This window comes from Polypterus senegalus, chromosome 2 (assembly GCF_016835505.1).
Source record: "Polypterus senegalus isolate Bchr_013 chromosome 2, ASM1683550v1, whole genome shotgun sequence".
Lineage (NCBI taxonomy): Eukaryota > Metazoa > Chordata > Cladistia > Polypteriformes > Polypteridae > Polypterus > Polypterus senegalus.
In genome coordinates, this window is record NC_053155.1 from 78,636,953 (window position 1) to 78,650,189 (window position 13,237).

General features: G+C 35.6%; 2 protein-coding genes across 3 annotated transcripts in view; one reads left to right on the forward strand and one right to left on the reverse strand.

The window, feature by feature from the left end:
* ndufv3 (NADH:ubiquinone oxidoreductase subunit V3) overlaps positions 1-5,941 on the reverse strand; it is a 14,819-nt gene extending 8,878 nt beyond the window's left edge. Inside the window, exon 1 of the mRNA XM_039744051.1 lies at positions 5,841-5,941. Coding sequence (XP_039599985.1) covers positions 5,841-5,885 — 45 coding nt within the window. The 5' untranslated portion in view covers positions 5,886-5,941. The remainder of the gene's footprint in view (positions 1-5,840) is intronic.
* A 6,087-nt stretch (positions 5,942-12,028) lies between these two features.
* Positions 12,029-13,237, forward strand: part of wdr4 (WD repeat domain 4) — a 35,032-nt gene continuing 33,823 nt past the window's right edge. Inside the window, exons 1-2 of one of the 2 annotated variants that reach the window (XM_039744050.1) lie at positions 12,029-12,167; positions 12,886-12,957. In XM_039744050.1, coding sequence (XP_039599984.1) covers positions 12,085-12,167; positions 12,886-12,957 — 155 coding nt within the window. In that variant the 5' untranslated portion in view covers positions 12,029-12,084. The remainder of the gene's footprint in view (positions 12,168-12,885; positions 12,958-13,237) is intronic. The other variant, XM_039744049.1, reaches the window with a different exon arrangement.

The window sequence follows — 13,237 nt, forward strand, 5'->3', positions numbered from 1 at the left end:
ACCACTGTGTTCCCATGTTTAGTACATGCTTGAATTCCTATCATCAGGAAAATATCAAAATATCAAGTATACATCTCAGTATTTTAATTATTCAGAGAGCTGTAATATCACGAATGTAATGGATTCTGTGTTCAGTCGGAGGAAGCACATAGAACATCAAATACAAAACAAAACATTTAACGTGCTACTTTAATTATGATGGGATTTGAGAAACTAGTAAATTAAACGATTTTATGAGGAAGATTATGATGTTCTACTTAATGAGAAAATAAACTATGTGATTAAAGTGTAAATTTTCCGATTAAAATTGACATTTCAAGCTTTTTTCCCTATTTTTTTTTTCTCTGTACCCCAATAAGCTTTCATATGACACTCAGACAGTGGACTACGACTCGCCTTTCCATGGCAACTTTGATATCTGACAACTTATTTTTTTATTTCAGGCACTGTGCGCCTGTGAACTTCCTTTTGTTATTTATACCACTGTTAAAACCAACAAAAAGTATGTTTTTCCTTGCCTCCACTTGGTATTCGCAGAAATTCTTCTGTTCTCCGACCACAGTGCTTTTGCAATTGCCTTTCACAGAACGTTGAGGGCTATTTATATTGATTTGCATATTCAAAGAGGCGTGATTCTGGGAGGAATTTGGGGGGTGGCAGCAGGCTCGTGCACATGCGTTACTTTTCATACTGACCAGGATTTATGGAGTGGAAGAACGTGGAAGTTGGCAAACGCACAGATTTATGCATCTGGATTTTTTTGTGAGTACGAACATTTCTGCTTTTGTCTGTATGCCATGTTTTAGTGCGAAGTCTACGTGCAGCGTTGTGCATGAGGCCCCAGGACTCTACAAGTCATTGTTCTGGAAAATTTGCTACACAGGGTGGCAGGTTATCTTCAAAGACCAGTAGTCTCCACTGGAGTGTGATATAAATGATCACGATTCTCATTAAAATTACCCTTTTCCTGAGGAAGTATAAATTAATATGATGAAGTAATATTCAATCTGCGAAAAATGACAATGTAAATGCTCTAGAAAGAAACATCCCAACATGCTGTACAAACTCCCATAATAAATGCTTTCCCACAAAGTGAAAGTTACATATCCATCCATTACTAAATATGCTCAAGCTAGGGTCAAAGTGCCAGAATCTATCCAGGTTGCTTTCGATACAAATTACAAAGCAGTTCCAAACCTGTAAAGGATACCATAAACAAATCTGAAATGAGTCATACAGGACCAATTTAGAATTGTTTATTTTAAATATGTATACAAATAACTGCATTACTCTTTACTTAAAATAAATACCAACTGCAGAGTCTGCAAAGATAGGTAATTCATTACTAACTTACAAATATTTTTTTATACTAATTACATACTAACCTTATTTTGATATTACACAAATTAATTGCGTTATTTCTATTTTTAGACCGCGTTTCTTGTAAGCCTGGAACAAGTGAGTATCTCCAGTCAAAAGGTCTGAGATATGAAAAAGTCTGGATAGAGGACCTGGCCTACTCATGACTGTAGCAGAGCCTTAAACTGAATAACACTGATCTTGGCCAGACTTTTGAGATACATACTGTATATGTATATTTAAAAACAATACCTTTTTCTTTAACATTTCTTTACCATTGGTTTTTCCCCCGGGGGTTATTTTGAAATTTCGAAGGAGCTCATGGAATGTTTGGCCTTGTAGCTTTATTGATGAGCCACAATTGTAAAAATATTACAGTAGTAAGATTAGAATTATTATTACACACAAATATTATAGTATTTAAATTTGTACATGTAAAGAGCTACTGGTTGATGTGCAGTATATAAACATACTTTTTAAAAATAAAGGAATTTGCTTTGAAATGGAATACCAATTATGAAGAATTAATGGAATCTTCTCAATTTAACTTATAATTGAAAAAAAGGTAAGGAAATAACTCAATATTTTATTTTAAACACTTCGCTCGCCAACACCACCACCCACCCGTGCTACATGCTGTTGTGAATAGGGGGGCTGAACGTACCCCCAAGGAGACGCAGTCGTTCCTCCAAAACCATCACGAGTAATATTTTTAATATTTTACATCTGTTTGCGCTAATGCCATCTTTACTATCATTTTTTTGAGACTTTCGAATTTTCCTACTTCCATTATCTCTAACCTGCTCTGCATGTGTATCGTGCCAACGTTTTTGAATTCTTTATGACGTTCTATTTTGTCTTTTTCTGGCCCCAGGCATGATTAAATCTCTTGGTACAAAGTCTTCATGGAACGGTCTGATTATTACTTTTGTTATTTTTTGTTCTTTTTTGCATTCGTTTCTCTCCAAAGCTTTTGGGTCTCTTTTCGACACCCTGCTCTTTCTTCTTCACTTAGTCGTTGATGTGTCATCTAGAACGTATAAAATTTTTAACAGCTGAGAGCACAGGAAGTGTGTCTGCCAAAAGCATTCCAACAACTGAGAGGTTGTAAGTAGGGTGTGACTTGCAAAAGTCACCGTCTCACGGGACTTGCTTCCAAAGGTTGTAAGGATGACATGACTTGACCGTCTCGCGGGACGTGAAAGTGTCTCTTCAAAAGAGCATGTCTTGTTGCCTGAAAAAAAGTCTTGTCTCGTCCCAAGAATTTTTTTTTTTATAATAGATGTTTTATTATCATAAAGATAATTAAAGATAAATGTTACAAGGGATATTGAGAACTGTCCGAATAAATTTATTCTCTTCTAAGAAGTTGGGATTTTATAATGCGTTAATGGAAAATAAAAAAAAAAACAGTTAAGCAGTAGGACCACCAAATTAGAATTATTTAAAGGGACATAACACTCTACACATTTTTCAAAGGCAACATAAGCTTGTGTTTTGGCAATGATGACTATGAACATAAATCTTCTAATAGCAACATTAGTTTTCCCAGTAAAATATGCACTCCTAAATATATGTTGAGAACTGGAGGAATAATTTGAAACTCCAAGCTATATGGGTATATATATGGGTTGGAGACAACTGCACTAACAAAAAAACAGGAGACAGAGTAGGAAATGGCAGAGTTAAAGATGTGAACATTTGTATTGGGTGTGATGAGGGTGAATAGGATTAGAAATGAGTACATGTAAATGAAATGAAATAAATAAATAAATTAAATAAAGAAATGAGTAAATGGGTCAGTTCAGGTTGGATAGTTTGGAGGCAAAACCAGGGGGATGAGATTGTGTTGGTTTGGACATGTGCAGAGGAGAGATGCCAAGTATATTGGAAGGATGATGTTAAGAATAGAGCTGCCAGGTAAGAGGAAAACAGGAAGGCCTAAGAGGAGGTTTATGGATGTGGTGAGAGAGGACATGCAGGTGATGGGTGTAACAGAAAAAGATGCAGAGGTCAGAAAAATATAAAAAAAAAGATGATCCGATGTGGTGACCCCTAATGGGAGCAGCAGAAAGACAAAGAAGAAGAAGCTAACTGTGTAAGAACAAAGCAGTCTTGTGGACTTATAAGTAGTAATACTGGATAGATGGTGACAGTTCAGATTTAAGTGATACAGGTAGTGTAAATAGTTTAAACTACAGAAGATAGCATGGAAAAATGAAATTGTTATTATGCTTCCAGACAATAAAATAATCTATATTTGTAAAATACTAAGGGTTGTCTATTTGTCATTATGCAAAAACTTATAAACCACTGGGCCTTGAACCTTTATCTTAATCGAGCTCTTATGATGTTGTACATGTAACATGACCCATGAAGTGGAGGTACAAGTTATCTAAGTCACATAATTGGGTTTTGGATTCTTTTCATGGCAAGTGGCAGTGCAGCTGCTGGAGGACAGACCTGCTGAGCATGAGACAAATTGCTGAAGCCAATTATGGGAATGATAGCTCTGGCCTCAGCAAAGTTATTGGAGTTCACACCATTCTTTCTGCAAAAACTGAATAGTCAAAATGTTTGATAAGGGGACCTGGTTTTTGAAAGTAAAGCAAATTGCAGAAATGAATCGTGTAATAGTAAAATGTATGGCAGCTTTGGCACCCCCTGTCCATCAAGCACATGTGGTGCAACAACCTGCTGGTACTCGGACACCACTGAGGCTTTGAAATATTATTTTGAAACATCTGAATATACATTTATTTTTAAAAATTATTTATTTATTTTCATTTACATATTGAATGGATTTATTACTTGCCCCGTGAATCTGTATCCTTGTTTTTATGTTTCTGCTGCTGTATGCATGCGAATTTCCCCTTGGGATTAAGAGCGTTAATCTAATCTAAACAATATGCCTGCTTTATACCATACCATTTTTATTTGTTGAGCGCTTAAAAACACAGCATTACAACTGACCGAAGCGCTGTACAGTTAAAAAGAAGCAAGACTAAAAACAAAATATTAAACACAAACATTAAGAGAGAAATTAAAACAGAGATACTAAAAACAGGCCTTTAAGACAGTGCCTTTAAATTGATTGACAAACAATAGAAACAATAAAAAAAAACTTTAAAATGTATTTTTCTTAAAATATTTACTTTATATTGTTCTACATTGTGAGTTTGACAAATTTTGCTGAAAACAAAAAAGTGCATTGTTTCTTCAACTGTGAATATGTGGAATGAATGAGAATGAAAGCAGTCATGGTTCAGTGCTAGATGATTTTGTTAACAGTTTTAATGAGTCCTTTCTCCATCTAAATGTTATAAAAATTAACGAATCAACAATTAACTTTAGAAGAAAGCTTTTCCGCTCACAAGAAATAAAGACCAAGCATTGGAGATTGTTTGCAATTATAAATATCTAGGGACAATCATAGATTCAAAACTGACTAATGAAATTACAGAATCTGCAAGAAGGGACAACAGCACCTCTACTGTTTAAGGAGATCGACTATTTACAGTGAGTCCTACCATTATGCCACTCTGTTATAAATCTTATATTAAGTCTTTCTTCATATATTCTGCTGGTGTTATCCGGAAATCGTAATCTCAGCAACAAAACCAGAATAAATCAAATTGGAAAATGTAGCAGTAAAATAAGAAGGCCTCACTCACAGAACTGTCAGTTGTTCCCATCAGGTCGCGGGTACAAGGCTCAAAGGACAAAATGCAGTGGGCTCAAGTACTCTTCAAATATTTCCAACCACTATTAAACTTCTAAAAAGGTTCAACTTTAATAAACATCCGCAGGCTTTAATCATGGGATTAAGCAATATTATTTGCATTAATAATTGGGCAAGTTTAATGACGGCTTAATGTTTGTGTAATCGTAGTTCTCACTGCTATATTTTATTTATTTGCTCTTAGTTTATGTTTGATAGGCATCATCTTTATGATGTGTTTTTGAATTTGTGTAAAACTGTTGACAAATCAAATTTCACTCTTAAGACAATAAATTTTACTGAACTGAACTTGAACCCTGTACAGCATTAGTTACTCACTTTGCGACCAATGCTACCAGGTTAGGCGAACTAGAATTAGACAATCTGATTCGAGAACTGCGATCTTAAAATTAAAAAGAAAACTGCAACGCAAACCTACTTAAATATTTAAAGAAATAAATGCGGCAGTACAGTACACTTGTTATAGGCTTTTACAAGTCTGGACTTTATTTGGCGTATAAAAGCGTCAAGCACACGAATATAGGACTGCTTTTAAATTACAAATTAAACCGTTTAAAGAAAACTAAAACTATAAAATAAGTGGAAAAAAATCTTAGTGTTTCTAATAACAACGCCATTTGAATGAATGTTATTTTCCTTGTACACTCACTCTCCCTTTTACATCAAGGAACTTAATAAAATATCCCCCCAAAAAAAACTGCTATTAAATTATCCCGTTTTTTTCCGAGTTTAAAAATACCTTTAATGCCTTTGATCCATTTGTCCGCAGTAAGAACGCTGCCATTTTGCCTTTCACCTTCCACCAAACTTCCGGTAAGCCTCAGACACTTGGCAACAACAACTTCCGGTGTTACAAAGATCTCCGTCACTCTGTGATATAGTCAGTCATTTTTTGATAAACACTGCACTATCTGACTATGTAAGTTCAAAAACAGTCTGAAACATGGTGACAAATAATAGTCATTGGTGTGGCTTTGATACCAGCCATACAGTTATTACTTAAAGTCATGAAAAATTTCGTGTTTAGTTTGTTATTTGGGTCATATTTTACAGCGCTTAAATGGAAAGAGTTCACTACAGAAAGACTCTCTCACAATCAGACACCCGATTAGTCGGCTGATCCGATGGAATTCCCCTTTGAATCAAAGGGGCCAGTCGTGAATATGGGTCAGCGAGACTGAGCCATCTTTAGTCCCGTCCAAAGTAGTTTTTCATTATCTATTGTGTAATGTGCTTAAGGCTGTATTTACATCTTACGTGGGGCATTTTTTTATTCACAAAGTCTGTAGAATGTACCTAATTAAATGTACTGTAATAACACTGCCATCTTTTGCACCATAGTTAATGCTTTTTGAGTTAATATAATAATAATAATAATAATGTATTTACACACCAACTGCACAAAACACTGGTCACTGTATAGTAATTATACATGTTAGTATGAGACATATTAGCAATTGCGTACAATTTCTACAAGACTCGAAAATACATTCTTTTCAACAGCAAGATCGCACCCATTCCTAAATATAACATTACCATTTTCACTTTCATAGACATATTTTTTCTGTATACAGTATATATATGGTTGAAATAGTTCTACTGTCAAATAATGCAAAGAGTATGCAACACGTGTTTCGCCCTAATTCTGGGCTCATCAGGCGTACACACTCACTGCACCCCCTTTCGGGAATCGAACCTCCGACGTCAGCGCTAGAGGCGTTATCATCAGAAGAAAATTATTAGACATACAGGAATCCAAGGCAATATATAGAAAATGAGGGGTGAGTAGGTGGATAGGGGGGTGGTTAATGAGGTGGGGTTCCAAGAGTGTGGGTCATAAAGTCTTATTTATTATATGCATGGTCTTCTTTTCAAATCTGTATATGCTGGGTTGATGTCCAAATGTCTGGTAATGCTGTTTTCATTGGATAGCCATGATTCAGTCAGTTCTCTGACACTTTTAGCATTAGTCTTGAATTTTACTTGCACTGAGTCCCATTTAAATGTGTGTCCAGTTAAACATGTATGTGCATAACTCGGAGAAATCCAAAATGCTTTCAAAGCTACACTGGGGGCTGAATCTACCTAAGCTATGCCATTGGGAATTACGCAGCCCCAATCAGTGAAAAAGATTTATCTAGGACAACAAGACTGGACAAAAAGGTCTATCTGTTTTATCCATGTAGAGGGCCATGTTCTCTTTGCCTTTTTCTGTTCTGAGAGGACCAGCTTTTGCTTGGTGGCTATATTCAGGTACAATGAGCTAGATAAGAAGACATGTTAGAGTAACTACAAGTTTATTCACCGCTGCACAGCTACCACTATCAAGTTGTATGGTTTGCAAAGTCACTTTCTATTTGCTTTTTGTTTATGGCACTAGGTATAATATTTGATCTATAATACATGAGTAAATGTGTATTGCCTGCCTGTTCTAGTACTCTGGTCTGATTGCCTGAGGTGATAGATGTGAAAAGGAAAGGGGAAGTACTATGCTGCAGCAGCAGTTAATCCTGACAGTGTGGAAAGAGCATGGGGTTTGTGGCATTCCTTTCATGGAGTATGGAGTGTAAAAGGGCAATAGGGTCACCCTAGGACATTACCACAACAAAACACTTCAAAATCTTTAAACTTAACTTTGTTGGTTCATATGTTTGAAAGACTATTGTGGTGTAGTAGAAACAGTAGGCAGGGCCTTGCTGGTAAAGTGAACTGAGGAGGACCCAATATTTGCATAATGTTATATGACTTACCACCTGGAAAAGAGAAGATTTCATTATTTTCTTCTATATTTAGGACTATTGTTGTTGCTGGTGTTTCTCCGTAGTCTTCTTCACAATTCTCACAATCAACAGGAGCATGTGAAGATAAGTAAGCAACTTCAGGAGACATGATCACAACTGGCATCAGTACATTCTTTTAAACTCTGGCAAAATCTTTGTGTCTCTTATAGTTTTTCATAACAAGAGTTTTTCATTTTGGTCAGAAGTGTATATGAAATATGAAGGCTTGTAGTATGGATTATAATGTTCTGGTCTGCACAGGAATTGTGAACCACTGTAGTGTAATACTGGATCAAAGCTTAAACATAACCTTCTGGTCAGAATATTTATTGAACGGCTATACCATTTGTATTCTAGAAAAAATACCCTAACACCATTTTTTGCCAGGTTCATCACATAATTAAATTTTAAAATCAATTAGACATTCAGCACTTATACAGATCTTCAGTTATACAGTGGAAATAAAATAATATAAAAGGTATACAAGTGATAACTTTTTTTTTAATTAGGCAAAACCTGCTAACTTTTCCAGACTCAGTATGTGGGTATGTGATACAGGCATAGTGTTAATTTTGCATCAAGAAAGAGATGCAGTACTTTAAGGTATAATATGCAGTAAATACAATATACATATTTAAAATGTGCCATCCATCTAAGTAGCTAATTACAGTAGGTACCATAAAACTAACTACACATGATTGTATGCTCAGTTATCAGAAATAAAAAACTGTCATCTACCTGACTAAAGAATTATTCACTGGCACATGGGCAGCATCACTACCTTCAGTCAAACTCTTCCAAGATTTTTTGTGTCTGTCATAATTTCTCTGGAGAAGTGTTCTTCATTCTCAGTGCTTTATCTTTACCGCTGCAGATGCTACTAGAACAGTGGAAAACACTTCCTATATGTAAAATAGACTATTTAAATAGATTATTCAGTTTTGCTTTATTTACAAAACAGTATAGGAAATGTTATATGCTGTTCCACGGTTGATAGTCAAGGAGCTCCACCTCCAAAGGAAAATGGCCATTTTTGTGCATTAACTTATTTTTCATAGCACTAAAGGGTGGCAGCGTTGGTCAGACATACAAGTAAGAATTTCACAGTACTTTGTACACAATACCACTACACTTAATACTTAAGCAATTTAAAAGCATAAAGAATTTATGAGAAAATTGTATAGCAAAAGTTCCTCAGACTTGTAGTAGTTATAGAAAAGTATTTTTTGTTCCAAATTGTATCAGACATTAGATAGATAGATAGATAGATAGATAGATAGATACTTTATTAATCCCAAGGGGATATTCACATAATCCAGCAGCAGTATACTGATACAAAAAACAATATTAAATTAAAGAGTAATAAAAATGCATGTAAAAGCAGACAATAACTTTGAGTAATGTTAGCATTTACTCCCCTGGGTGGAATTGAAGAGTCGCATAGTGTGGGGGAGGAACGATCTCCTCAGTCTGTCAGTGGAGCAGGGCAGTGACAAAAGTCTGTCGCTGAAGCTGCTCCTCTGCCTGGAAATGACACTGTTAAGTGGATGCGGTGGATTCTTCATGATTGACAAGAGCTTGCTTAGTGCCCGTCGCTCTTCTACAGATGTTAAAATGTCCAGCTTTATTACCACAATAGAGTCTGCCTTCTTAACAAGTTTGTCCAGGCGTGAGGCGTCTTTCATCTTTATGTTGCCTCCCCAGCACACCACAGCGTAGAAGAGGGCACTCGCCACAACCATCTGACAGAACATCTGCAGCATCTTATTGCTAATGTTAAAGGATGCCAGCCTTCTAAAGAAGTATAGTCGGCTCTGTCCTCTCTTGCACAGAGCATCAGTATTGGCAGTCCAGTCCAGGTTATCATCCAGCTGCTCCCAGGTATTTATAGGTCTGTACCCTCTGCACACAGTATCCTCTGATGATCACGGGGTCCATGAGGGGCCTGGGCCTCCTAAAATCCACCACCAGTTCCTTGGTCTTGCTGGTGTTCAGGTGTAAGTGGTCTGAGTCGCACCATTTAACAAAGTCTTTGATTAGCTTCCTGTACTCCTCCTCCTGCCCACTCCTGATGCAGCCCACAATAGCAGTGTTATTAGCGAACGTTTGCATATGGCAGGACTCCGAATCGTATTGGAAGTCTGATGTATAAAGGCTGAACAGGACCGGAGAGTCCTGTAGCACCATTATTGGGCATAATAGGAATATTATGAGAAAGAGCTTTCTACATTTACCCTGTCTCCCACAGGCTTATAAAACCATGTAGATGAAGTATGAATTCAGTGTGAATTGAAGAGAAAATAGTACAGTAATTTTTTTTTTTTTTTTACGTTTGCACTGGTAATACAATACCCAAGCACCTGCTTTTCCATTTGGAATCAGACATTTTTGGGCATTATATGAAAACTTTGTGAAAAATCTGCTCAAAATTTGCTTATTTATTATTGTCATGCAAACCATGTAAATCCAACAGAAATTCATGTTAAATTTAAGAGAAAACAATACATTAAAACTTTATCAAATTTGCATTAGTTATATTCATACACATACTCTTCTAGATGATATAAGACATTTTTATGCATTATGGGCAAATTCAGCAAAATAGCTATTGAAAGGTAACAGCCCAAATGACATATAAAATAATTTAAATGCAGTGGGAATTCAGTTTGTATTTAAGATAAAATGGTATAGTAAACATTCCTCAGACTTTTAGTAGATATATACCCAAGGATGTTCATTAGAACATTAAAGAATGTTGAAGATGACAGGCCATTCACTTGCCATTCCTATCCTTTTAATTCCTTTAAAATAACACTGAGTCAAGTTTTGAAGCTCCTTAAAGTCCTGCTGTCAACTTACTCAATGTGTCAGTGGTTATCTCTGTGAAGAAATAATCCCTATTGTTTTTGTGAAATTTACTCTTAACTAGTTTCCAAGTTTGCCCCCATGTTCGTGTTGAACTTGTTTTAAAGTAATAGCCTGGATTCACTGTACTAATTCCTTTCATAATTTTAAACATTTCAATTATGTCACCACTCGATCTCCTTTTGCTTTGAAAAGGCTCAGCTCTTTTGATAACTAGTCTCTACCCTTTCATATAAAATCTCTTAAGCATTAAGGACAAATCTTAGAAACAGCTACCCAAAGATGCCCTATCTGTCTTCCACCTTAATAGTGGATACACGTCTGTATGTGTGTTGATCTGGTTGTGAGGTCTCTGTTATATGTTTTTTGGTATAGGATTTCTAAAAACAATGCTAATATTAGTGATGTGTTATCTGTTAAAATGAAAAATGTAATAGATTTCATTTCTACATGCATTACAAAATACATTCCTGTTGAAAATGTTGCACTGCAAACTATGTTGATTACTCCTTTAAATGAGAACCTTTGCTAGTAGATATATAATTCTATTTAAACTTAGTATGAATTACAGTTTTATTTAGTAGTACATGGCATTGTAAACCTTCCTTAAAATTGCAGTAGTTCCGGCCAAGGAATTATCCTTTCACCAGTTGATTTTTTATGCAGTATTGGAATAAATTACAGGCCAAAGCTAACTTGTATGTAAGCAAGCAAGGCAGATCAAGTCTTTTAAAATGGATTAGGAGTTCGGCTGTGAATTTCCATGCGTTACTTCTAAAACGTATAAGCATAATTTATTTGTCATGCTGGTTTGTTTGCCAGTTCAGGAAAGTTGGATGAAAACAAAAACCCTTAAATGTTCACGTAAATCTGACGATCACAATCCTTAAGTATATTATATCCGCGCAAATAAAATGTAAGGCGTGAGTGGCTCGATCCTGAATCACCTCAGCGCAGGTAGTTTGATCACATTCGTTGAAATCAAGTTCTCACGCTCACAATTCTATCAAAATTTGAAAGAGCACGCGATCTAACTGGCTGGGCTGAACAAAATCTCTTTAATGGTCTAAACATCAAGCTACAAAAATCATGACGATTCAAAACGGCGTCAGCCCCTACCGCGTTTCCTTACAACTTTGATAAGAGTTAAAAAAATGTGGTCCGGTCAGTCTATGGAGCTTCCGCTCATTTTCCAGCATCTGTGCAGGCTCATCTTCTGACACTTCGGTTTTCTCCCACATTACAAAAGGTTTACATTGATTGGCAACTCTTATCTAAGTCGCGCAACGATGACGTAATCAAACGTCGTCGAGTCACGCACACTTTTAAAGAGTGGTCATGGCGTTAATGGGGATAAGCAATGAGTTTCGGGTTTTTAGCTGTGGTAAAACTTTCATAGTCATCAATATTAAAGAATCCAGGTTAGTGAAATTAAGAGTGATAAGCCATTTATTTCCCAAATTGAAAAACACCTGACGTTGTCGTGACAGTGTTATTTAAGCGCATGCTTTCATCTTGTAGTTAAATTTGATGACTCCGTGCATGGATTAAACGATTAATTTTATTTTCAATTCCAAGTACCGTTCTTAAACACCGAGTACTATTCATTTAAGTCCTCTAGTAAGTTTTTTTTATCATTTTTGGCTTCAGCAGGGGGCTAAATCTGGAAGTTAAGCCAAGATGCAAATGATTCAATAGAGATTATTAACAAGTAGCTATAAAGAGTACGTACAATTTTATTATCATGAATAGAGGAACAAGTTAATGTACTTGTGTACTAAAAGTACCCAAGTTAATGATAAATATTTTTCAGACCTTTCAGTTTTCAGGGACTGTCGGTGGTGAAACATTTAATGTTATCCAAGATATATGAAAAATGCAGTGCTATTCCAGAAGAGTTAATTTTAAGAGATTCTTTACATACCTATTTCTCGTTTAGTCAGTGTTCAAAATATTTTTTTTAAGTCATTGTGTACACATTTCGTTGCTTAGTGTGTCTGAACTGTTGTGATAACATTTGGAAAATTTCAGAAACCACCAGGATCCAACACCTTAATCGTTGTAACACTATAAGCTAGAGTTAGATTTACATTTCCTGGAATTTGTTTTATTTATTATTGTTTTGAATTTATTTTGCAGAGAAGATATCAAGCCTTTTATATTTGATTGTAGCACTGTAGAAAAACAGCCTTCAGGTAACAAAAAGGAGGGGTGAGTGTTATTGTGAATTTATTGTTCTTTTTTGTAATAGGATGTGATTTTTTTTTTTTAATTTGTTTTAACAGCCTTGAATAGAGTCAGTTGGTTTTAGATCTTTATTTAAAATATGAGTTATCTTTATAATGCAAGAGATTTTACTTCATACACATAACGGAGATAGTTGGAAACGCTTGTGAAATGTGCGTCTTTATACATTTAGGGGACTACCAGAGAAAGGATAATAGATAAATGTAAAAATGATTTACAGATTTTGTTTCAATACACGTGTAGC